The 27,440-nt window shown below is 39.2% G+C and overlaps 1 protein-coding gene across 3 annotated transcripts in view; it reads left to right on the forward strand.

Moving 5' to 3' along the window:
- Window positions 1–26,041, forward strand: part of SIM1 (SIM bHLH transcription factor 1) — a 67,487-nt gene extending 41,446 nt beyond the window's left edge. For all 3 annotated transcript variants that reach the window (XM_061206766.1, XM_061206767.1, XM_061206768.1), the window contains exons 11-12: window positions 20,265–20,667; window positions 22,726–26,041. In XM_061206766.1, the coding sequence (XP_061062749.1) occupies window positions 20,265–20,667; window positions 22,726–23,456 (1,134 nt within the window). In that variant the 3' untranslated portion in view covers window positions 23,457–26,041. The remainder of the gene's footprint in view (window positions 1–20,264; window positions 20,668–22,725) is intronic.
- Window positions 26,042–27,440: the final 1,399 nt, after the last annotated feature.

Consider the following 27,440-nt stretch of genomic DNA (forward strand, 5'->3'; position numbering starts at 1 on the left):
AGAAAGAAGTAGCCAGCATAGAAAAATATGGAAAACAAGAGCTTGATGTAGAAAAATTGAATCTTAGGACAGGAACTGAAGTCAAAGGATAAATTAAGAGGTGGAGGCAAAAGATCAAGGATACATTTCACCATGAGATTTGAGCACAGATGGACTATTTATGGGGAGGAATGAAACAAAGAGGGTCTTCCAGATGGCAGGAATGGTAGAAAAACAACCCTCTTCTCATCTTTGCAAGGTGGTGGGCTGATGAGACCCAGAGGAGGTATTCCAGAAACACTGCAAGGTACAAAGATGGGTCCTGATGCTCAGAAGGAAAAAAAGAATGTCTTTCTTCATTAGCCACTGAGATATAGAAACTTGTCTGTGTCAAGGTGTAGGGACAACTGTCTCCTGGCCTGAAGGAAGTGGGACAGAACTGAGGATTTCCCACTCTCCATACCCCGTGACCACCTCCACCTTTAAGGGTGCCACATCCAAATTCCTGCAGTTCATTAGAGTAACTCAGGAGATGATTCCTGGGCTAGTATAAAACCAAACTGAATTCAGAGGCATTGCATCAGGGTGGTCTTTATCATTTATGTTTCTAAATATATTTTTTAAGGTAAAAATGGCAAACCAGTGGCTCCAGAAACTATTATTTTCTTACTTATTAGAGCTGTATTATTCTGTTGACTTCTACAAGTGGGTACTGCTTGAGGAAATGTCATTCATTGAACTAATGGTCACTAAGAAGCTACTATTTGCTAGATTAGTTTAGCAGCTTGGTGTGCAAAGGTGAGAAGATCATGGGCCCCAAGGGACTGATGTCTGGTGCCACAGAGACCAGATTTCTTTACCCTGACAAAAGGGAGGGGAGTAGATGTGTGATGCCTGGACATTTTTCAATGTACACCTTCTGTTATGAGGACTGAGCCCGTTACTTATAAAGTGCATTTTAGTTCAAGTCACTGTGGAGGAGGAGTTGCTTCTTTTTATTGAGTATCTGAGCAGCTTTTCTTATTACTATCTTGTAACTTGGGAAAAGAGTTTTACTGTCTCTTTTTAGTACTTGGAAGGATGAATTACTCCTTTGGGTAATTCTATCCTTATATGGATAGGAGTGCTGGACACTTAGATGAAAGGAGAATTTAAATTAGGAAATACTAAGTTAAGAAGGAGTTTGTCCATTGTTATATAGAAATTAAGCCACAAAAGCAAAATCTCCCCACGGGACTTCGAAAACCTCATTGCCTATGTTTTCTTTCATGCTCAGCTCTTAAGTCTAAAATTTCTTTAGTTTACTCTAATTGTAGACTACCTACACATTTTTAAAAAAATGTTTTAACTGCCATTAGACTGCTCCTTGGGTTTATGTGGGGAGGAGTTAATTTGAAAGTTGTACATGTTTCATAGTTTTTAAAAAAAGCAATACAGAAGAGTGGAAAGTAGAAAACCACCCACTGTTTCCTCCTTTTCCCTCTCCGAAATGGTGGTTTCTTCTAGAAATATTCTATGATGTATCTATAAAAATCAGTCACATGCACACACATATATCAACATAGGGTTTCTCTTGACTTTTTTGTGTTCATTTTTGTGATTAATACTTATATAAATGTAATCCTTAGAATTTTGGCCCTATGTCTCATTTGAAATCTCAGTCATGAATTAAGTTCACTTAACATTTATGTGCTTAGTAAAGGTTATTCTTTAATTATGTTTGCTTTAGATAATCATGGTGCTAGGTCAATCATTGACTGAGTTTCTAGTACATGAGCTACTAATATGTAGAAATCAGAAATGGAACACAGTCTTTGCTTTCGAGGAGCCACTTGTGTAGACAGAAAAAGGAACAGTCTTTGCAGTGAATTGTCATGGGGTGAGCAGAGGGTCCTCTGGGGACACAGTGGAAAAGCGTGACATCCAAGGCAAACTCATCTGTTTCTGCTGGAAGAAAACAACTCAGTACCACCATCTTGGATTCTAAATCCTCAGAAATTTTAAAGAAAAAAAATAATTTAGCTTCTCAAAAGTCTTATTTGGTCCAAATTGCCCTTATATTATTAAGGAGTACTTATTCGTCAGTTTTCTTGCATCATTGCTCTTACGTGTCTTAGACTCAGTAAATGCTAGCTGAGTGCCCACATCAGAAAGATGCTACACTGGCCATTGTGATGAATGAGGGTAGAGGGTAGGTGTTGGGTAGAAGGTGATAGAATATAAAGAAGTGGTATAAGAAATGCCCTTAAGTGTTGCGGTACAGTTGGAATGATAAGTTATATACTAGGATAAGGAGTGTATAGAAGATGATGTATACAAAAGGCTTTAGGAGTGGTGTCAGCCTGGATGACTGGAGAGGGTGTTGACCTGGCTTTGAGGGTAGAATTCAGGTATATGCACATAAGGGAAAGGAGAGGACACTTCAGAAAGACCAAGATTCTGAAGAGATGCAGGAACACACTGTTAGTGTGACTGGGCCTGCGGGTGAAGTGGGGTAGGGTAGGTCCCTGTGGATAAGGCCAAGGGGTTATATGTTTGGAAGCATTCATTGATTAGTGCCAATATCTACTAGGCCAAGGAGTTGAGATTTTGCTGTGTGGAAAACCAGTAAAGGTTTTGAACAGGAAATGAGAGCATTAAGGTCGCGGAAGTAAGGCAGACTACGCGGGATACTCATTTTAGTAGTCTTGATGTGAGTCTAGGAAGGTCTGAGCTGAAGTTCTCAGCTGAAGTAAAAAGCATTGTAAAGGAAGGATGAATAAAATTATTTTTATCCTTGGTTGCTTGTTCTTCTCATCGTAGATGTATTTTGATCGTTATAGATTTATTTTGAAATTATATTTTAAAGCTTACATTTTTTAGTTAATGACACACTTACACTGAATTTCCCTTTATATTTTAACAGACCCATAATAAATACATTTCTATTCACTGAATGGTCAAGCTTTGCATGGTATTTAATTTTAAATGCTTTTGCCTCTTCTCAAAAATAAAAGAGAAAATCTTTTATTTTTTGTTATTTCCATGTTTACATGTTTTTAGCACGCAAGTTCTCCTCAGATTTTTCAAGAGGCCATTTCCAGAGCAAAATTGAGCTTGTAGGGTAACATCTTGTGCCTTTTATTAGTTATGAAATGGTGATTTAATGATTCTATCAATATTATTTATTAGGCTCTTTGCTCTATTATGTATTAGGCATATCTAGAAATTTCTAACAGACGTTCAAAGCATGGCAAACAGCAACATTGCTTTTTGGAATTATCTAGGCACCCTTATTTGAAGACGTGAGACGTGCACAGATTGTAATGCACTGTCACCACCAAGTTTGTCTGCAGTAGTAGATGAACTTTCAGGTCCCCTCCTGGTATGAGATGCCCTTGGGAATAACTTGATTATATTATAGTCACTTAATGAAAGACTGAATCACCTTTGTACCTCTATGTATTACTCAGGACAAGAGAGGTCAAAATAGAATTGTTTTGAATGGTTTTGGAAAAACTGTTGTAAGAAATATTATAGATAACTTCCAAAGATTCTGCAGCTAGCCGCTGTGCTGCTGTAGAGCTATCTTACCACTATGACAGTTGTATTTTATTGTTATTGGGTTTATATTCATGAAAATAGCAACTTATTTTTTTCACAGTTCTGTTGAATTAGAAATATTGAGCTTACAGAATTTATTTTTCAGATCTCATCTCTAGCGATTGTTAGCAGCAATTGCTAGAGTCTTTTTCACCTATTTTTATGGAACTAGTCATGGCTACTCTAATACAGTTGGAAGTTATCTTGCCATAGTTTAGCCATGTCAATCATGAATAAATTGCCTCCTGATTCCAGTTTCCTTTTAAACTTCTCCTCTTGGCATGTTTATAGTTGTTACGTTTATTAGAGACAGTGCGTGCCCTCCGGTTTTATTGCATCATTCTGCCCTCCTCTTGCTTTTTCCCTAGTCAGTAATAAGCAATACACTATATAATTCTGTAATAACAGTGCATGCATAAAACCGTGTATACTTCTGAAATCTGAAAATATTTAATCTCTTGTTACAGATACATTGTAACACTTACAGGTTTAACTTCACATCTGTTACCTTAAATAATCCCACAGAACCCTCTTAATTTTCACTGCCAGCAATCTGGTTTCCTTTTGGTGAAGGTAGAAACTCTCTCCCTGCAAAGGGTCTTTCTGGCCTCAAAAAAATACATCAGTGACTGCTATGCTGACTTTTTAGGCTACAGAGAAAAGAAGAACCAAGAATTTCTTAAGTGTAGTTTTCCCTTACACATAGTAATTTTATCTCTACCAGGATAGATGTCCCTTCATTTCATGTTTTATATGTTACATGAAAACATGTAATCCTTGACCATTAACAACAAGAAAAACTTTAATGCGTCATGCAAAAAAAAAAAAAAAGAGGTTATCTTCTCTGAAATTCTTACACTACAGGCTTGTTTATATTTTCTGGCCATGTCTAAACTTGAGATATCTTGTCTTCTATAGAAATATCAGGAGATTATTAAAGTGGACCCTTATGGTCTTTTTAGATTGTCTTCATAAATAAACCTCTAAGTATTATTTTAGAAAGCATTTCACTCAGTAAGGTGAGACCACTGTGTTACAGATTTGTACTTTGATTTTTACCAACTCTTGCATTTAGTTAAATATTTATTATGTGCACTAAAATGCTAAAGGTGGGCCCTTAAGGAACCATGTCCATGGTCTCACTGGGGAGGCAAGACCAACATTTTAGAGAGGAATTGTAAGATGTGGTTGGTCATGGGACCTCCAGGCCCCTGCGTCTGCCTTTTCATTCCCTTGGCACATGGTTGGGGGAGGGGCAGACTCCCCATTAATCAGCCGCCTTATACCCCCAAATTTACCTTCCACTACCCTGCTTCTCTCTCTTCACTCAGCCACATGGGTTTCAGGAGGAACCTGGGGCCTTGTTTGAAATAGGCCAGTGAAGTCTGCTAAAAAGCACACACAAATTTGCTGAGGGGATGTGCAAGGTAAAGGAATGGTCTGATTAAGGGAGTCTGCAGAGAAAGGTGACATTGTAGGAGGTGTGATGGATAGAATGGGTGATGAGATGGAAGGAAATAACAATGGGGCCGGGCAAAAGTGGTTGTTTCTAGGACAGCCTACCTGCCATTACAGGGAACTTCTTTGTCCTTCACCTTGCTTGGGAGCACGATAGTATAAATATTGGTAAAGGTAAGGTAACTATTTATGGTAGATAACTAGGTATATGGGATTTGAAATAGGACCAAAAGATGATACACTTTCTTGCTAAATAGTTTACTCAAGGAGGCAGATATCGCAAACAGTTTCATTGGTGTTTACTAAAACATACAATATATAATGATGTGTGTTGTGTAAAATGCATTTCCAATAGTGAGAATCCAATGATGACAAATCTCACACAAATTTAAATAAACAGATGGCTGTATTTAGTCACATTAGATTTATATGTTAGGCAGCAGGACTTCATTGAATAAGAAAAGACCAATGAGAAGAAAAAAATGAAAAAAAGTGGCATGAGTTAGACTTTGCAAAAATTAGAAGATGAAAGGAAGAAAATTTGGAGGCAGTAAATGGGGACTTTAAGATCCTTGAGGACAGGAGATGTTGCCCTTGATAACAAGATTGCCTTGGGCACCCAAAAGCCCTTAGGACATATTGAGTGAGTGGGTAAATGAATTGATGGATGAGCCCACCAAGGTGAAGTTGATAAGATAGGTGGATAAAGAAACAGAGGAGAGATGAGATGACCTGGGTATACAGCCCTTTCCCCAGAGGCTTAAAGATTCAGTGGGGGAGATAACAATGTAAATGGATAATTTAAACACAGCGTAGTATGTATGTGATAAAGGCGTGTGATGGCAGTGGCGTAGCTATGGTGGTGTGTGTTGGGGGCTCACCTGTCCTTCCAGCAGTGAACTGGAGGAGGGAGTTGGGGGCTGACAGTGAGAGAACCAATAGCCTCTAAGCTTAGAGACCTTCATGCCATGGGGAGTTTCCAGCAGGTTCAAATTTATTCCTATTTGCAAGGTTTGCAGTGAGCTGCAGGTTGACAGTTAATAAAGCCCTGAACCCCTTGGGTGCCCCCTCAAGGACCAGACTCATGCTTCATCTCTAGCTGTGCTTTCCCCCCCTCACCCATTTACCCTTCTTCTCCCATTGCCTGTGTCCCAGGAGCTCCCTCACTCTGGAGGAGTGCAGCACATCTTAATTTTCTCTCCACTTTGGGAAATTTTCCTCTCCAGTCTTCCCTACTTCTCAGATTGACCTTAAAAGACCACTGATCAGTGTTTGGAGACTTGCCACAGTCCTGGCTGTCACTCAAGGTCACCTGTAGCTGGATCCTAAATTACCTGCACCCTCGGATCTGGCCAGACTTCTCTGCTCACTATTTGCTGAACACCTTTTCCTTTCCTGCTTCCATGCTTGTGCTTATGCATTTATTTCTGCCTGCATGGCCTATATATTTTCAAAATTCTGACTATCTTCTAAGGCCTGGATTGAATGCTGCCTCTTTCATGAAATATAACTGAGTTATATTTCTCCTTTGTGCCTCCATTTATAATAATCTATCTTCTACTGCCTTCTAGATATGTCAGATCTCCTCTCTTGGACTATAATATCTTTGAAAGTAGTTAACCATGTCTACTTCATACCCACCCCCAACCTTGCCCCAGCATCTAGTACAGTGTCCTCCACATATTCACTCGCTGAATGTTAATGAAATGAATGAATGGATAAGTAAATACATTAAAAAATTATGCAGATACTTAGTTGGTTGCCTATAGAGACATAAAAACCCCAAGTAGGGAAAATATTCTGCTACTATGGAATTTATAACCTATGTAAAGAGGCAACCTTTAGAGGTTGAGGTTAGAGGAAACCTAAGAATGGTTTCACAAATGCAAAATCTTGCAGTACAAATCAAACACCTACCAGCTGAGGGGGAATTACATGTGGTAGAATCTAGAGGCTCTTTCAAGAGTAAAACTTTGAATGAGCACTCTTTGGCTCACATTCTAGGGAAGAGAACCGTCCACATCCTGTCCTGAAGTGGGCTTTCTAGTCTCCATGTCTCCACTGTGATCTCCATTGCAACAATGGAGAGAGGTGACAACTGATATTAGCTCTGTGTGTGTGTGTGTGTGTTTTGGTTACAAAATAATTGCCCTGACGTGAGTACAGGAAATGCCATTTGGCTCTGTCTTCCATCTCAGGAACCTGTCTTTGTTTATGGGCTCAGCCCTAGTTCCAGGGCCCACTTCCATGATCAGTAGACACTTTCTAGATCACTCTCTTATTCTTTTAATAATCTATGTGCATTTTCGGTGCTACACCTTTATATCTAGGAGGGATAGATTTCTTCCATAAGAAAGGGAAAAGTCTCACATTTTTGGTTTCTTTGTTTAGTTGGTTTGGTTTTTAACCTTTGAACACAAAAGGCCTTGTGAGGGTCATGTTCCTTCATGGTGTGTCTTGACCCTTAGCTCCTCCTCTACCCGATCCCCACTGTCTTTGTCCCGTTCCAGGCTCTTCCGAACAGGACATCACATTTAGACTACTTCATCCCTCCTTATTGTCCTTTCAGTCTCTGAGCATTCCTGCCAGAGTAAGCTTCCTGAAATATCATTTCCATCGTGTTCCTCCCACCCCCAACCCCAAGCCCTACTTAAAAACCTACAGAGGCTCAGTGTTGGTTATAGTATGAAGTCTGATCTCCACAATCGGCCCAGGCTACGTCTTTGCCTCTTCCAGCCACCTCTAGCCCCACCACATCAATTCTCCATTCTAGCTGTGTACTCGCCCTAAGGACACCTTTCCTGTTGACCTTCTTAAATCCTACCCACCCACCAAAGCACAGCTGCAGCCCACCTCTCATCCCCCCAGATCCCTGGCTATAAGGCGTAATTCATGTTAAACACATCTCTGTTTCATAATGTAGGATGGTTTGGATCTAGGGGAGAGTTAGTGTCCAAAATGACATTGAGCAGTGGACGAAGCAGCTGTGCTAAATCAAATGGAACGCCTCTGCTTCTGGCTTAATGGAAATGAAGGCTGGAATTTGTGATTCTGCTCCGCAGCTGAACAGAGGAGAAGGGGGGAATGGCTGAATCCACCATCAAAATGTGCCTGGGGAAATTTATTTTAACAAAACCTATAAAATCAAATTTTATTAAAACTAAATAGTGAAATTAAAGAGAGCAATGCCTTATTTGACAGTGCTTGGTGGGATCTGACCCACTCATAATGGGAACTTTGTAGAGTTAAGGAAGTTGGATTTGGATATCTTCGTCTAAGAAATTGAGATTTCTTTAATTCTTCCATCTTTCACAGATTTTTAGGAAACTTCTTTAAGCATATTGTAGCGCACTGAATTGCAGTGTTTTCCTGGAAGGTCAAGGTCTGGATGTATATTATTTAATAGATAGTTTATGCTCTTTTAGTTTTCCTTATTATTTTACTGTGCTTGGCTTAGAAGATGAGAAGGTAGATCCATCCTTCCATTTACAGACACCAGTTTGAAATTGATTAACTCGGTAGAGGGCCTTTGAGCTTCAATTTCTTTTTACAAAATTACAAATCTGATAGATCTCCTCTTTCAGTATGCAGAAGGCCGGTAATACGCATGCCAATCTGTTGGCCCAGTTCTAGGACACTGCCAAGAGCAGCTTGGGCAGCCGTCCTTTGTCCAAACTCAGAATAAACCAATGGAAGGCCAAATAAAGCAGCAGTAAGGGGTTGGAGCAGGTGGCACCACCTGCATCCATCTAATTCAAGCCCATCTAATCTGCCACTTATATGTGAAAAATCAGAGAGTGAGTCAGAGTATCAGTGAAAAGATGGATGTGGTTCTGGCTTATGCTCAAAGCCCATCATGGAAGAAGATTACCATTAAAACTAGTGCTACTGGTCCTGAAAACCCAGGATTTATCCAATGGGCTAGAGCCATTTCTGTATTACCTATGCAAGTTGGGATATTCTTGATCATTTACAGCTGTGTGTGCCAGGACATAAAGGGCCTAATTAAATGTTTATTACCTGTTTAAAATCTTCAGGGCAATGAAGATGCCTGCCAGCCTTTAGGACTTTACCTTCGGATTTATAAGAGGATGTGGATTGTGGATTTCATGGTTGAGAACAGCTCTCTCCATATGGAACCCTATAGGAGAGTCCTTATAGAGTTACACTGGAGGAAAACTGGCCTCTGGTTCCGAGTGCTGATTCCCTTCCAGCTGCATGTCACCCTGACAGCCAATGAGATGTCGACTATGCTTACTTTTCTGTGAGAAAAATTAGTGAACCAAATCCCAGGAACATTTTTGTAACTGTGGGGGGGTGGATTAAGAGAAGCCCTAAGACATTTCAAACCACACTTGAGGCATATTAAAAAACTTCTCATGTTTCTACTTCATGAAATATATCAGGAACTTACAGGTATGAAAGATTTCTCGCCAGAATATTCTTTGAGCTAAAAATAACTAAAATGTGGATTAAAGGTAAAAACAACATCACAATAAAAAACAGATTATACTATAAGTGGAGCAGATCATAACAATAATGAGTGAAAATCTTGTGAACCATCCTTAAAAATTGATTTTGAGAAGATGACAATTTATACCATTTTCTAAAATGAGGGAAGAAATGGCCAAAATATTTAAAATTTTTAATAATTGAATTTTGAATCAGTATTTGCTTTCTAATTACTTATAGTGTAAATGGAAATATTTATTGCTCAGTTCCTCTAGTGAAGCCATCCTTGACTCTGGAATGTGACTCAAGATTGATATTTTTTTCTTTTAAAATGCATTCTCTAATTTTTCTTGAAGGTTTCCTTCCTCACAATTTCTAGGTAGTAAAATTTTTCAAGTTAGAAATGGAATCTATTATCTGACTGCTGCTGAGTTACAGTATCACAGGCAAATGTTTTCAGTCAGCCTCCCAGATTAGCAAAATAACTTGCATAATTGTCATTTTAAACTGCATTTGATTTTGACATTAGTCTTTCTCTTACCCTTATGTTTATTGTTGAGAAGACCCCCGGCAATTTCCAATGTGTGTAAGCCAAAGCTGTTCTTTACAGTAAACACGACTCCTGTTCAAGGGAAGCATCCCCAGCAGTGGGGGTTATTTTAATGGGCATGCTGTATTACTTTAATCTAACCCTTTTACCATCTGTTCTTCCCATAACAGTGAATGAAAAAAAAAAAAAAAGGACATATTTTATGTTTCAGGGTTACATTAGTAAAAAGTAAGATAAAAGTGATTTAAAAGCATGCATATGTTCTTAGTACAATGCAGTCTGCATCTGTGATGTTTTTTCTCATGGTTCAGATACAAATCAAGAGGGAAGCTGCTCATGCCTGATAGCGTGAAAGTTTTTCATGGAAAACAGGACTTTACCATAAGAGGGTCTCTCTCTATATTTTACAGCTAAAAATGATAAAAATAAAAACCTCAGTGAGCTGCCAGAATAAAAATAGATAACTGTAGCATCTATTGTTGGAACATCTGGCATTTTTCCTGAGTTGGCTTGCTGCTGCCACATCCAGATGAATGCAGAGCACCTGTCTGGAGCATGCTCTTGAGGCAGGAATGAGTCTCATGACTGTTTTCAAAAGGGGAATATCTGTGCTGTAATTGTGGTGGAAGAACGCTTCAGTGCTATGAGGACGTAACCGAGGCTGTGTGGTGTTGGTCTACTGGAGTGTAGAGGTTGGAGAGAACCCCCTTCGTAAGAACATGCTTGGGGACCTGGGATCCATTCCTGCATAGAGGGTAGGACACTGCTGTCTTTGGTATCTAGGTACCTAAGTCTAGATGAGTCCAGGATTCTGGAGGGAGTAAGGGCTCTGGAATTGCATCTCTCCTCTTAAACTTCCTAATCATGTGAACTTGGGCAGTTCTGTTTTTTGGTGTGTTTTTTTTTGAGCTTCATTTGCTGCATCAGTAAAGGGATTAATGATACTTTTAAAATGTTGTGAGCATTTAATGAGATAATGTCTGTGGGATCTCAGTATAGTGAGCAGAGCATAGCAAGTATTTGATAAGGGTGGCTATTGTTATTGTCATGGGCATTAGTTAGCATAGGCAAATCATATGGTAAATTACCTCTTAGTCATAGTTCATTTTGCCTTCCCAAGCAGCTACAGTGTTAAAAGAGAGTAATAACTCCCTTCTTTGAACTCCTAAACGGTACTGTTTTTTTCTTCATTCAGGCCCTTGCCATTTTTTAACTTGTATTAATGTTATGTTCTGTGGGTTATTTGTACCCCTCCTAATATGAACACCTTGAAGGTGGGGCTGTACTTCTCACATCACTTGGCACACTGCCTTGCAAATACTAGGTACTCAATAAATACTAGAATGAATCATAGAATGAATTATTATAAATAGTTCCCATTGAATGCATATAAAACCCCAGCTGATGGCTCAGACCTTTAACCGGATGAGGTATCAGTCTCTTCTAGAAAGAATGATTCTTTCATGAGCACTGAATCTCAGAGAGGAGCTGGGGGATGTGGCTGGCATCTGACATCCATTTCTGGCAGGCATCCAAGCTCTTTGCCAGTCAGCGTTAGCCCACCTTTGGTGGGTGGCATTTGGTTTCATAGTTATTAGAACCAGGGCATCCTTCATCTAACTCTTTTTTTTTTTTTTCTGGCCGTGTGTCATGTGGGATCTTAGTTCCCTGACCAGGGATGGAACCCGCGCCCCCCCACAGTGGAAGTGCGGAGTCTTAACCACTGGACTGCCAGGGAAGTCCCCTGACTCATTTTTAAATTGACCAACATGAAAGCCTGTTTTGAAAATTAAATTTTAAATAAGAAATAGAGGTAAATTAAGGTGCAGAGTATTTATAATAGTAACAACTTTTCTAAGAAAGAGAAATAGAGGTTTCCGCAAAATTAACCAAAAATTAGTTTCAGTGAACTTTCTTTGCTGATGTAACCTAATTAAAATAGGGAATCGAATCATTCAGTTTCTTAGCTTTAAACAGAGGAGGAAGTGTTGTTACCTTTTCAAAAGAAGAAGAGCAGATATTCTATAGCTCCGAAAATGTGATTTTGTTTTACCTGAAAATAGTCTAGATATCAACAATTTCTAGGAGAACCAACCACAGGTTCCAGCTAGCTAATCGATCATGAGTGTCACTCTCTCTCCACCCTTAAAACAGATCTGTGGGCTTTTAGTCAAAGTTTAAGTGATAAGAATCGTTGGTACCAAAGAGCAGTTCAACTTTGAAAATCAGAGCATTTGGAAGAAAAGGCCCTAATGTTTAAGTGATTGGCCAGTGGCCTGATTTCTTTTTGCAGCTGGGATGTTGATTTCTTTTTTAAAATTTTTATATTGAAGTATAGTTGATTCACAATATCGTGTTGGTTTCAGGTGTACAGCAATTGTGATTCAGTTATATGTGTATATAATATATTTCAGATTATTTCCATTATAGTTTATTATAAAGATTTTGAATATAGTTCCCTGCGCTATACAGTAAATCCTTGTTGCTTATCTATTTTATGTATAGTAGTTTGTATCTGTTAATCCCATACTCCTAATTTATCCCCTCTCCCCCCCGCCTTTTCCCTTTGATAACCATAAGTTTGTTTTTTATGTCTGTGAGTCTGTTTCTGTTTTGTATATAGATTCATTAGCGTTATTTTTTAGATTCCACATATAGGTGATATCATATAATATTTGTCTTTGTCTGAGTTACTTCACTTAGTATGATATTTTCTCGGTCCATCCATGTTGCTGTAAATGGCAATATTTCATTCTTTCTTATGACTGAGTAATATTCCATTGTAAATATACACCACGTCTTCTTAAACAGATCATCTGTTGATGGGCACTTGGGTTGTTTCCATGTCTTGGCCTATTGTAAATAATGCTGCCGTGAACATTGGGGTGCAAGTATCTTTTCAAATTAGAGTTTCTATTTTTCCCAGATGTATACTCAGGAGTGGAATTGCTGGATCATATGGTAGTTCTATTTTTCGTTTTTTAAGGGACCTCCATACTGTTTTCCATAGTAGCTGCACCAATTTACATTCCCACCAACAGTGTACAAGGGATCCCTTTTCTTCAGAAGAGATGTGGATTTCTTTATCCTTTAACATATATGTTTTATCTCTGGCATGCCTGTAGGATGGGACTGAAAATATGGCCTCTAGATCAGCGGTCCCCAACCTCTTTGGCACCAGGGACCGGTTTCATGGAAGACAGTTTTTCTGCGGACGGAGGGTGCCTGGGGGCGGGGGATGGTTCAGGCGGTAATGCGAGCTGTGGAGAGCAGCAGGTGAAGCTTCACTCGCTCGCCCGCAGCTCACCTCCTGCTGTGCGGCTGGTTCCTAACAGGCCTTGGACTGGTACCGGTCCGCGGCCTGGGGGTTGGGGACCCCTGCTCTAGATAATACAGTCTAGGGAAAAAAATCATTTTTACAAGATGGTGATATAACTATTCCTGTCTACCAAAGTGAAAGTCGTTAGTCAAGGACCTTTACATGATACATACATATCTGTAACATTTGCATTTTTAAGAGTACTTTGATACATATTATTTATTTGATCTTCCCTGTAATCATATAATGCAGGTAGTCTGTTCCTATTCTGCAGATGGAAAAATCAAAGCCCACAGGAGGTAATCTTTTGTACAAGTCATGTTGGATGATAATAGATCAGGGTCCTCCCATATTTGAGTTCAGTGCTGTTTCTACTGGAATCCCTAGTTGATAACTTAAAATTACATTTTTTATGCACAAACTATTAATCATCAGTAATGAAAACAAAGATATTTAATTAAATTGTAGCTTTATCAGAGCATGTCTCTATTTCTTCAGAAAAAAAAGTTTTTAAAAAAGTAGCCTTTTCCCTAATCATTCTATAAAAATAAGATAGGTTTGCTATGTAGGATTTTTTATTTTAAAACACATACTTTGAGGGAATTCCCTGGTATTCCAGTGGTTGGGACTTGGTGCTTTCACTGCCAGGGCCTGGATTCCATCCCTGGTTGTGGAACTAAGATCCTGCAAGCCGTGTGGCATGGCCAAAAAAAAAAAAAAGATTTTATACATAAAGAAAAGTTGCAAGAACAATAAAGTATTTTTGCCTACTAAACCTAGGTTCATCAGGGCTTAACATTTTGCCATATTTGCTTTATCATATTCTCTGTCTTTTCCCATCTGCCCTCATTATTTATTTCTTCTGAACCATCTTATAAGAGGTTCCATATATGATGCCTCTTTAACGACACCTTACTACTTCCATGTATATTGCCTGGTGTAATGGTTTCTTAGAAGCGGGAAACTGCCGTTTTTGTTAGCTGTTGCCAAATTCCCCTTCCATAGCGGCTGTATCAGTTTTCATTTCCACCACCGATGCATGGGAGGGAGTACCTCGTTCTCCACACTCTGCCAAACAACATGTTGTCGAGCTTTTGAACGTGTGCTAATCTGATGGTTAAGAAATAGTATCTCAGTGTTTTAATTTGCATTTATCTTATTCAAAAGTTAAACATCTTTTCATATGTTTAAGGCTATTTTAATATTTTTTGTGAATAGTCTGTTTATGTCTTTTGACCATTTTTCCTTGTGCTTTCTTTTAGTTTCTTTTGCTATTTTTCTAGCTTTTGAATTGAGAATTGAATTTAGTTTTTATTCTTTCATTTTTATTGATTTAGGTATCTAAAGCTATATATCCCATAAATCCAGATATATAGTATTTTCATTATCCTTTTCCTGGAAATTCTGTAGTTCATGGTTTATTTGCCTATTTTCCCCAGAAGTTAATAGTTTTGTTTTTTTCAGGTGGAAGGGTTTTTTGGTTTTTTTTGTTTATTTAATTGTTCTTAATTTCTATTTGTTATTCATTGTGGTCAGAGAGTATTGTTTATAATATTTCTACTTGGTGAAATTTACTGAAATTTTCTTTGTAACCTAATATTTGATCAATTTTGATGATTAGTCATGTATGCTGAGGTTTATTCTTTATTATATGTAAAGTTTGATATATAGCCATAACATTTATGATTTTGTTTTTTAAGTCTTCTGTAGCTTTTCTTGTTTTTTTGTTTTTTGTTTTTAACCTACTTTATTTGTCTTATACTGACAGTGGTGTCTTAGTCTCTTATTATTAGGATATTTCTCCTTGTATCTCCTATAGTTTCAGCTTTATGTAGGTGGTATCACCATGCTATTTGATGCATAGACAGAAAGACAGAAAAAAAGAAGAAAGTTTTTAAGCAAGAGAATGACATGATTAGATGAGAGTTTCAGAAAGATCTCTGAGGTGGTTAGGTTCTGGGAACCCCAACACCAAGCCAGGTTGGAGGTTCTTGGGGCTCATTTGTTTTTCCTCTGTCAGGAAGACATCAGCATCAGAAGGACAGAAAGCAGCTTGGTGGTTTCTAGGTGCTGGAGAAAATGGGGAGTTATTGTTTAACAAGTAGAGAGTTTTGCAAGATAAAGAGTTTTGGAGATGGGTGGTGGTGATGGTTGCACAGGAATGTGGATATACTTAATGCCACAAAAATGGGTAAGACTGAAAGTTTTATGTTATGTGTATTTTACCACAATTAAAAATAATTTTAAAAAGAAAGGGAACAGTTAAAGAGAACCTGGAAGTGGGAAAACATGTTGTTATAGACATTCATGTATAGGTTTTTTTTTTTTTTAATAAATTTATTTATTTATTTATTTATTTTTGGCTGTGTTGGGTCTTCATTGCTGCACGTGGGTTTTCTCTAGTTGTGGCGAGCGGGGGCTACTCTTCATTGCCGTGCGTGAGCTCCTCGCTGCGGTGGCTTCTCTTGTTGCAGAGCACAGGCTCTAGGTGCGCAGGCTTCAGTAGTTGTGGCTCGCGGGCTCTAGAGCGCAGGCTTAGTAATTGTGGCGCACGGGCTTTGTTGCTCCGCGGCATGTGGGATGTTCCCAGACCAGGGCTCGAACCCGTGTCCCCTGCATTGGCAGGCGGATTCTTAACCACTGCACCACCAGGGAAGTCCCTATAGGTTTTTATATGAATATAATTTTCATTTCTCTGGAAAAAGTGTCCAGGATTGCATACAGTAGTTGCACATTTAGGTTTTTTAGAAAGTGCTAAGCTGTTTTCCAGAGGGACTACCATTTTACGTTCCTACCAGCAACGCATGAGTGAGCCAGTTTTCCTTCATCATTGTCAGCACTTGGTATTGTCACTATTTTTAATTTTAGCCAGTTTAATAGGTATGTGGTGATATTTAATAGGTATGCGGTGTTTAATAGGTGGTTTGAATTTTCCATTTCCCTAATTGCTAATGATGTTGAGCATCTTTTCATGTGGTTATTTGTCATCTCTTTACCTATTGGGTGAAATGTGTCTTCATGTCTTGGGCACATTTTAGTTTTTTATTGTTGAGTTTTGTGAGTTCTTTGTACATTCTAGATGCTAGTCTTCTTTTATGGAAATGACACTTGTCTGAGGCTGCCACTTTGGAATTTGCTTGATTTTGAGTCCCTTTCCTGTGGCCAGTACTGCGAGCCAGTAAATATTGACTTGTCTTCATATTTTGGCATTTACTTGTGCTTTTCTTTCAGAGGATGACTGTCTTCATTTTGGCTATGTCCTAATCTCTGTCTCTCTCTCTCTCTTTCTCTCTTTTCAACATAGTCTCTTAAACATCTCGGTACCCTACTCTCTGTACCCACAGGCTCATAGCAGCTGCTGTTGGACTTTCTTTTTTTTTTTTTTAACTTATAAGTAATTTGAACTTTGGCATATTCCCTGCCTCCTAGTAATGCTGATAACATGGGTCACGTGTGATTTAATCAGTGCTCCGTGATGAACTTATAGTTTCTTGGGGGAAGATGTGTGAAGAGATTCAGATTCAAATGGATGCCATTATCCTTCCTGCTCAGAAGCCTCTAGAATGGAATGATTTATTGACCAAAAGACCTCATAATCCCTATAAAACTTGTGCCATAATGGGATACTTGGGGGAAAATTGACATTATAGTAAAATTATAACTGACATCATAACCTTTCTCTTATAATCATGACAATAAAAATTCTTGGTCTTGGATTATAGTTCTAACTAATTATCTACTTTAAATAAGTGCAATATAGGGACAGGCATAGGGATCATAAGTTTCAACATTAGAAAGGATAACAATTATATCATATAGAATATTAGAGCTGAAAAAAAAGTTCAAGAAAGACTAATCTAACCCTCTATGTCATTCTACAGCTGAGGCTAAGAAAGGTAAAGCAATTTTCCTGAGGTTTCCCTGAGAGTTACTAGCAAGGATGGCCCTGGAACCAAGTCCTCTTGGCTCCCTATCCCTTGTGCCTCTTCCATTAAATGGTCCCAACTCTGGTTCAGGCTTTGGTCGGTTAAGTATCATCATGACCATTTTCCTGTTGGGACAAAAGAAATTAAATCACTTGCCCACGACTGTACATGTCGTTAAGTAGCAAACGCAGGTGCAAGGGAGACCGGGAGGCTTCGCATGCAGCATTCATTCACACGCTGCATATATTGCCTGGCTGCCTTCCTCCCTTTCTGCCCTCTCTCATTTCTCAAATACTTAATGAACACCTGAACTATTTCAGATCAAATTATGGGGTGGTAGTGTTAACAGAGTGTGGTCTGTTTTAAAGGGTGGACGTGGATCATAGGGTTTTTTTTGTTTTTTGTTTCGGCTGTGCTGTGTGGCATGTAGGATCTTAGTTCCCTGACCAAGGATCAAACCCATGCCCCCTGCAATGGAAACACGGAGTCTTAACCACTGGTCCGCCAGGGAAGTCCGCAACTCACAATTTTGATGGTGCACACAGGTTCAAGTTTACAGGCCTTTTCTTAAAAAACAAAGGTTTACGGCTAGGCTTTTCCTCCGTACCTCTAAAGCAGTGGGAGGGCTTGGTCTAACTGAACCACCCAACTTCTGCCTGCTTGAAGGGCAGTGCCCTTGCTGCTGTGGTTTCCTGATTATCGACAAGAGGCTTATCTGTCAAATTCTTCTTTGGGTGCTCTTGAAATGTGTACCTCAGGTACGCCAGGGTTGCCTCATGTTGAATTTTCTTTGTCAGCAAAGGACAGAATGTTCTTCTCTGCTGCGCCAATAGCACTTTCCCATGTATACTCAGGGAAGGCTTTTCCCCCTCTCAACAGGGCTCAAAAGTCTTGACTGGAGTACTTCAGAAATAGGTCTGGTTTATACTTTTATAAAAACAAGCAGAGTCTGGGCAATTCCTAGCGTGGAATAGCACTGATGATCTGAATTTTTCCTAGGCAAGCACATGGATGGTGCTACCAAAAGGGCAAATGGATAGCACTTTGGTCCCCACTCAATAAGGAGAGAGGGTGGCATCCCCACTTGGTGAAAGTGAAGGTGGCATCTTATGAAAAGAGAGGCTGGTGTTGACGGAGAGAAAAGGCAGATGGCAGGTGGAGGCGTGAGGTGGAGAAATGGAGCTCGGGGTGCCTCGATGTGTCCATCCTACAGGCCTGCGGGAAAGAAGTTATATTTTCTGTTTTTTTTTTCTTGATGCAATATGCTGATAGTCCATACGTACATTTGGAAAATAATTAAAGTAATATCAGAAATGGTCGTGGAAAAGTCTTGAACCTGGAATTGGCTGGAACTTTGTCCTGAGCATGCTGTATTTATCAGTGTACTTTGGAGTTGCCCCAGAGGAGCCTCTGTACCTCACCTCCCTGGTTGCAAGGGACCCTCGGAGGAGCTGCCTGTTTGCACTGAGTTGGGCAGAGCTGGGGATTCTTCCTCCTGTTCAGGGTGGGGCTAGTAGGAAGGGGAGAGTTTGCCTTGTCCTGTGAAGGTCTCATCATGGGTCAAATTTGCTCAACTAGTGTGTGACAGGTGAAGAACAATGGAGCCTGGGAATTTCTCCTCTCCCTCCTCCCTTTCTCACCACCACATGTGCCTGTCCCTCTTTCTTCTTGGGGGTAAGAAGGAGAATGTAGAATGGACTTGGATTTATATTTTGGTTCCTGAGACTGTAAAGCAGTTCCTGCCACTTTTCTGGAAATGTCTCTAACGTTGAAACTTTTTTTTCTCCTCTCTTCCTTACCAGTATTTTCTCTCAAATGTAAAACCATGGTTTAGAGTGCAGGCTTTGAGACCAGATAGACTGTGGGATGGCTGTGGCATCTTATTAAAACTCAGTGATGCTGTGTCCTCATCTATAAAATGGAGCTGTGTTACTGTCCAGATGGTTATGAGGATTCATTGATATAATATACAGTGAGTAGTTAGCATATTGCTGGGCACACAGTAAGTTCCCAATAAATGACATCTATTATTATTATAGCAGGTAAACTCTCTATGGTACCTAGAATTGTGTTTGGCATTGGGTAACCAAAAACTGGTAGAAATGATTATATTACTGATTTTAGTGGCTCTTGAGGAACTTCAAACTGAGCGTACCTCCTAGGGAGGTCCTCAGAGCCTTTTATGTTTTCTTTCAAGCACCTGACCAAATACTCTGGCAACAGGTGAGCAGCGTGATTCCAACAACAGCCTGCAGCTGTGTTGTCCTGACAAGCCTGTGCATATTTGAAGTTTCACTTTAGAAAGCAAGAAACACATCCTAGTGAACAGGCCTAGCTTATATGGGGCAAGACTTTTCCAAAGTCACATTGAGACTGAATTAAGTTAAGCATTTATTCACTACCTTGCCATGTATCCAGCATGGCCCTCAGAGAGCTAACGGTCCAGTGTGAAGCCTTAAAACTTATTTTTGTATTGCTTTTTAAGTAAGAAAAAATGTGAAAAGTCAATAGGAATAAAATATGGTGCTCTCTTGGACTCTCCCTTTGGCAGTACCATTTGTGTAGTGATGGAGAACTTGGGTTTGAATCGTTGCTCTGCCACCTGCTCACCCTGTGGTCTTGGGCAAATCATCTCTGCTCTTAGGGCCTTAGCTTGCCTACCCATATAATGGGTTACTAATATCCCCACTTAAGCGCTTGTAAGAATTATGCGGAGTAATTCACGGGAAGTACCTCCAACAGTGCCTGGCATTTAGTTCAGTCCATGTTTGTTATTATTAGTTTTATCTCCTCCTTCCAGCAGCCACAAGGATTGTCTTTTGCAGTACCATGACTGACTAGGTGATCCAAGTCAGGGGTGTCCAGCGTGGTGCTAGGGTCTTATTTTGGTGCCTTAAGCCCAATATGACCTTAAGGGTGCTTTCAGACCTTGGGGCCTTTTTTTTTTTTCTTTCTTTCTTTCTTTTGAAATGTACTTTTCTCACCCTCTTGGTTTCAGTACTCGGGATTTCCCGCGGAAAGATCTGAATCTGATCACGACAGCCAGTGGGGCGGCAGTCCGCTGACAGACGCGGCCTCCCCGCAGCTGCTGGACCCCGCGGACCGGCCGGGCTCTCAGCACGACGCGTCGTGCGCCTACAGGCAGTTCTCGGAACGCGGCTCTCTCTGCTACGGCTTCGCGCTCGACCCCTCCAGGCTGGTGGAGGAGAGGCATTTCCACACCCAGGCCTGCGAGGGCGGCCGGTGTGAGGCAGGCAGGTACTTCCTGGGAGCGCCGCAGGCGGGGAGGGAGCCCTGGTGGGGCTCTCGCGCAGCCTTGCCCCTGACCAAGGCCTCCCCGGAAAGCAGAGAAGCCTATGAGAGCAGCATGCCTCACATCGCCTCGGTCCACAGGATCCACGGTAAGGGCGGCTCCAGCGACTCCAGCGTTGCGCCTCTGGGCAGGTTTATCATAGTCTAGCTTTGACCCTGGAGTGATCCCCACCCAATGGTTTTCTTCTTGAATTTACAAATCAGAAACGCTAACCAATGGGATTTTAAAAACCAAATCCACTCTTTTGAAGTGTATTAATGTTGCTAAATACATTTGTTTTGGACAGGCGAGTAAACATGATTCACATTTTAACATCAAGAAAAAAAAAAGTAAAGAAATTAAAGTGAACTGTTAAGTCTATTGAACTTGTAGTATGTATGCATTTAAATTTCTTGTGTATTATTTTCTTCTGTATTCTCACCCTTCAAATGTGGACTGGAGTAGTTTGGGGCTCATCTAGCAGGGTTTCTCAATGAGGGCACTATTGGCGTGTTGGGGAGGCCTGCCTTTGTTTCATGGCCGATCACTCATGTCACAGGTGTTTTAACCTCCCTGGTCCTCTGGGCATTAAATGCCAGGAACTGTCCCCTTCCCCCATCATATGGCAACCCACAGTATCCTCTGCGTGTTGAGGATGGAGTGAGGTGTGGGACCCATGGGGATTTTCACCTTGGGATTATTACACGGCTCTACAAACACACAGAAATGGGCGCTGCAGTTAAAGCCTTTAGTGTTATTAATGCTCTTCTTTGTCCATTTCAATGTAAACTGGTCAAGGAGCGCTCATTCTGTCCATTCCAAGCTTAGGTCCAGGCAGGTCTTGAAAACCCTTCCCATTTTCTTAAAAGTCAGTGACACTAAGATTGATCCAATGGCTGTGCTATTACTCTTCTTGCTGTGTCTCTAGGATAAGAAATGTGCTAGACACTGTTGTTCTCACACATAGAAGTCTCCTGCACATACCACCTAGGCACTTACTGTTTTCTGTGAATGGTTTTGCTTTGTTTCCATTTTTGCTTTCTATTTTTCTGCTTTTATTTTGAATTTCTCTAGTTTGGTAGCCTGGGAATGAAAACCCAGGGCAAAGGGCAATTGCTTACCCAAGAATGGAGTGAAGTGAAAATCCTGCCTTAACCCACATGGTCAGGAGGAAGATATTAGAAATAAAATGAGAAGAAAAGGGAAAAGGAAAGCAATGACTAGTGTGATCCCAGGCTTCTCTGTTGCATTAAGCAGTTTACAGCTTTCATATGTCCCTTTCTGTTTCTCTTCTCTCTTTTTATATTGACTTCAGACTGTTTTGAGAATAATGTAATTTATGGAATAATATTTTAGATGCACTTTTCCTCCATATTAGATCTCTCTCCTTGGTTCAGAATAAGTTGTTATTAACATTTAAAATATTTATTCTTATTTCAGAAGCAATATCAGGGTTACTGTATGATTATGTGTGAAACAGATTTTTTTTACCACTGGATTTGAGAAGGCAATATTTTTAATTGGAACTATATATATATATATGCACACATATACACACACACACATATATGAATATGTATACATATTTTAAACCTTCAAATAGTTTAATAACTTCAGATAGTTTAATAATTAATGTTAGAGCTTTATTGTAACTCTACTTAAGAAACATGTAGCAATTTTAACATTTTAGGTGATTTAGTTGGAATTGAGAAACTAGTCCAGCCTATATCATCATCTTCCTCAAACCCAATTGAAAGCATTATCTAAGCATCACTTCAACATAACACTTCTCTAGACAATAACATAAACCAAATCCTATGTATTTTTCTTTTATTATTTACAGTCAGACACGTCCAGGGATGTGCATCCATGGACAAGTATAAACATACTTTACTGTCTTGCTAATTGGCATTCACAACCCACGAACAAGGTTTACCTTCTAGAAAACTTGTTATAAACTTCATCTGCACTTAAAAGCCACTGAGAACTATGAATTCCAGGACAATATGTTGACACTCTGTCATGTTAGCCTGTGTCTGTTTCAAATATCGGTGCGTATATTAAAATTGAAAAATATAAGGTTTCTTTTAATAGGAAAAAGAAATACACTTACAATACTGGTGGTGATTTTTGAGACCACTTACTTTTTACTTTTTCTAATTTCTAGGACGAGGTCATTGGGATGAAGATAGTGTGGTCAGTTCTCCAGACCCTGGGTCTGCCAGCGAATCAGGTGACCGATATCGCACTGAGCAGTATCAAAGTAGCCCACATGAACCTAGCAAAATCGAAACTCTGATCAGAGCCACCCAGCAAATGATTAAAGAAGAAGAGAACAGGTTGCAGCTGAGGAAAGCCCCCCCAGACCAACTGGCTTCCATTAATGGAGCTGGGAAAAAACACTCCCTCTGTTTTGCAAACTACCAGCAGCCCCCAACGACAGGCGAAGTCTGCCACAGCTCTGCTCTTGCCAACACTTCACCATGTGACCACATCCAGCAGAGAGAGGGAAAGATGCTGAGCCCCCGAGAAAATGACTACGACAACAGTCCCACAGCACTGTCGCGGATAAGTAGTCCTAATTCGGATCGCATTTCCAAATCCAGTTTGATCCTAGCTAAAGACTATCTACATTCGGATATGTCTCCTCATCAGACGGCAGGAGACCATCCTGCCATCTCTCCAAACTGCTTTGGCTCTCACCGGCAGTATTTTGATAAGCATGCTTACACATTAACTGGATACGCCCTGGAGCACTTATATGATAGCGAAACCATTAGAAACTATTCCTTGGGCTGTAATGGCTCGCACTTTGATGTAACTTCCCATCTAAGGATGCAGCCGGATCCAGCACAAGGACACAAGGGAACATCTGTTATAATAACCAATGGAAGCTGATGTTTTTTCTAAAATACTTTGTTCTTTAAGGATCTCTGAAACATATTTATCATTTAATGCCCCATTACCAGCATTTACAATGCCACAGATTGTTAGAGTGGATAATTTAAGTTACTGGGTATTTGACATGTGTTCTTGTGAAATCAAAGATAACAGCACTGGCATTCAGGGTTATATACAGATAATGGAGCTAAAGTGAATACACAAATTGCCCCTCTATTTATATGGGAACCAGAATAGATAAATTTTGAATTGAAAAATACTTGTGTAGATTACGTGAGCATATATATCACATGAAAGGACCGATGGATGACAACAATCATTATGATGATCCAGTGAACTTCATACACACAGACCACTATCCACAAACTGCTATATATACTTTACATATGGAAATATAGACTATATACCGTAAATATACCCCAAGTGGGTAAGTTTCCTTAACCCTAGCACATTATGCATCTTAAAGAAATTTCCATTCCCAAAATAACTAAGAAAGAGATATATCTTGTAAACTGGTTTCTTCTTTGTGGTTTCAACCATCCAGCTCATTTGGTTCAGGCATAAATTAGGGAAATGGTTCTGGATATGATACAAGAATGAGTTTTCACCTGGCATCCATTATAAGCAATCAGGAAGTGGTGATTTTTCACCTTACTTTTGAGTTAGACAAAGAACAGGATCACGCTGACATAGCAGTAAGGGTTTTTCTAAGTAAAAACACTGAGATATTGGGACACACATCAAAAGCCTGGTGTGCCCAACTGGAAATAGATTAGTAGAGATGGAAAGGCCAGAGGCAGAGAAAAATGAAATGATATCTCAAAACAAACAATTTCAGGGTCAACATATGTAATCAACATATTTGGGGCTTGTAAAACTAACCAAATAAAAATTCAAACTAATTCACCAAGAAAAAAAGGCTGATAAGTGCAAAAAAAAAACAACCACAAAAAAAAAAAAACTAAGGGAAACCAGTGAAGTGCTACATGACAGCAGTGTAAGTGTTTGAATACATTTCAAAGCACAGATGTGCAAATGTGACATGTGGAAAGCCTCAGGAGAGAGTCTAAGATAAAAGCCTAGGCTGACAGACAAGTGGTTAGAAGGGTATGAGTAGTACTCTGACTGAAGGAACAGGCAAAGCATTCATTTTTCCATATCGTTTGTAAACAGCAAAAACAAACTTGGTCTTAAGTTCATGTGATACAGTAGAAAGACCAGCAGACTAGATGCCGAGATCTCTGAGTTCCATTTTGACCCTGCCTGTAACTTATTTTGGGAGCACAGATGTATCACTGACCACACCTGGGCCCCAATTTCTTTATCCGTATGGCAGCTCTAAAGTTCCAAGGTTCTGTGGTTCGTTCATGCAGCAGTACTGAACTTGTTAACCAGTTATCTCTCTGCTGTGAGTTGTCAAGGCTCATCATTCTGGCTTACCTGCACTCATACAGAGGTCTAGATGCTTTGAAACTTGAGCAGGTGCTTGGGCTCTTTTAGGCATATTATAGTTACAATCAGCTTTCTAGTTCAGCCGAGATATAGATGGTAGAAACTGATGAGGGAGAAGAAAAATAAGTAAGATTTATTTAACGCATCATTCTCCAGTAATCAAAGCAAAGTGACATAAGTGATTAGAGAAATTTTATAGAAAATATTTCCTAGGAGTCCCATGCTGGAAACTCTTGCCATATGGAAGGGGGGAGGGAGGTATTAGAACTTACATTTTGAAGACAGAACATGACATTGAACACTCAGGGATTGGTACTATATTTTCGTCATTTAACACAGTTATTTGGCAGTCCAGAGGCAGGTGACAATCTGAATGATGGTAATCTGAGAGATGAATACTTGGTTGTTTGTACGTGAGAAAGGAGGCTACATAAAATTAAATAAATAGCTCTTGGGTATGACAGCAACATTTGTGCTGTAAATGAAAAAGGTGCACGTGAGTGAGAAAGTTAGTGGTTATCATATATACTTTCAAAAATGTTAAAAGAACAACAAAAACTAAAATTTGAACTATACAAGCAAAAGTATTTATGGAAAACCTTGGAACACTTAAAATGGATTTTTGATCAATTTGCAACATGAAGTAAGATTTTAGGAATGCTAAAGTTTTTTCAGAATTCTGTAGATGGACAAATGGTCCAAAGGCACAGATATCTCAAGAATATGGTGCATTTTGGAAAGGAAATCTACACAGATGGGTTTTACTAATGGATACACATTCTACCAAAAATGTCAAGGACAGATGGTATAAAAGAAATGGAATCTTAAGAATCAAGAAAATGAATTGATATGAAAGAAAACACTGTCAAAGTAATTTCAGTGGGATTTTTCTATGGAAGATAGTTAACTGATGAAAGAAATAAATTATGAAGTCTACAATTAGGGGGTAGTCAGAAGGAATAATGCTCTTTAAAATGGTATGACCAATATTTTTAAGTGAAGACAATTAACTGAATTAATTGATTCATCTTGATTAAATTTTTGGTAGATTGATCCAGTTTCAAACACAACCTATTTATTTAATTCATGTGTCAATAATTTTATGGTAGCAGCTTTATTACATTACATATAATGCCTATATATGTATATGTATGTTCCCATTTAAAATTAAACTTAAATTGGCTTTAGTTTTAATACTTGATTTCCATAACTTTGCTAAATGCTGAGAATTGACTGAAATAGAGAAGTATGATTTTTATATCACTTTGGGGATTCATAAAAATGTGTTATATCCAATTATTAGAACAATATGTAACCATTCATTAGATGATGCAAACCTCATGCTTTCTAGTAATAGTAGGAGTATTTTTGTTTCCCATTTTACCGGTCTGCCCTACCTAATTTAAAAATTTGGATGACCAAAGAAATAAATGAATATTTCCCCATCTTCCTTGGGAAAATTTAGTTAAAACTATTATTGAGAATATACAGATTTGATGTATTATTTTTGGATGCATAATATTAATGTCACAATCACTACAGGTCAGACATTTAGGTGTGTCACACAGGTTTTTTGACATACTGTGCTGAATATAATGGGCTAGCTTTTTCTAAACTGTAATTGCCTGATTTAGGATAATACAACACAGGGCTGGAGTGACATTCAATATGAGACAGGATGCAATAAATGATTTGCCTTCAGTATTATACAGAAAACTCATTTATTCTTTTTTGATTATATTTTATAGGACTAGAATATTTCCATGGGGTGCTATTCTTAATTCTCTCTACACCCTGCTGCCACATGCTACTTCTGGGCAGAGAATCCCACTTAAACTAGGCTTTAATGGGCTCTTCTAGAAAAGGATAATATGCTTCATTTTCTTGTCTTTTTAATGGCAGATGAGGATCAATTCAATAAAAGATCATTTGGAAAATATGCATAGACATTTTAAAATGAAAAGATTTTTTTCCCAAGACCTAGACCAAATAAGTTTGATAGAAGACTCCACAGCTAAAGAGACCTTCTGAATACAGATATAATATTTTATAGCTCTCTTGCTTTCTTTTAAGAGCTGGTTGATCCTAAACTATTCAGTGCAATTCTAATTAGTACTAGTAGTATTTGGAAATGATAGAGTCAATGCTGATGTTTGGAAAACTGAGGATTTGGCCATTTTGGGGTCACTTACCTTGCCCAGCAGAATAGCTTATGCTTCAATGTACTCTGATTTAAAAAGTTTGAGTGCCCAGACTTGGTTCCTTCATTCACTCAAATTACAGGACAGAAAGACACAGCTTGTTTTCTGAATGACTTAATAATGAATGTGAATCCTCTGGTTCTCCAAATAAGTGATTCAACTTTCATGTCAGTGTCAGCTTTTGTGAATAGGAATTTGACTCTAAGACAGCAAAATCAATTGGTTAGTCCTTCCTGGGAAATGCATTGTGGATAAAACATTCATTTTCATTCTAAACCTCAAATGAATGACAAAACAGCTATGGACACATGCCTAGAAAATATTCTTG

The sequence above is a fragment of the Eubalaena glacialis genome, chromosome 12, assembly GCF_028564815.1.
Source record: "Eubalaena glacialis isolate mEubGla1 chromosome 12, mEubGla1.1.hap2.+ XY, whole genome shotgun sequence".
Lineage (NCBI taxonomy): Eukaryota > Metazoa > Chordata > Mammalia > Artiodactyla > Balaenidae > Eubalaena > Eubalaena glacialis.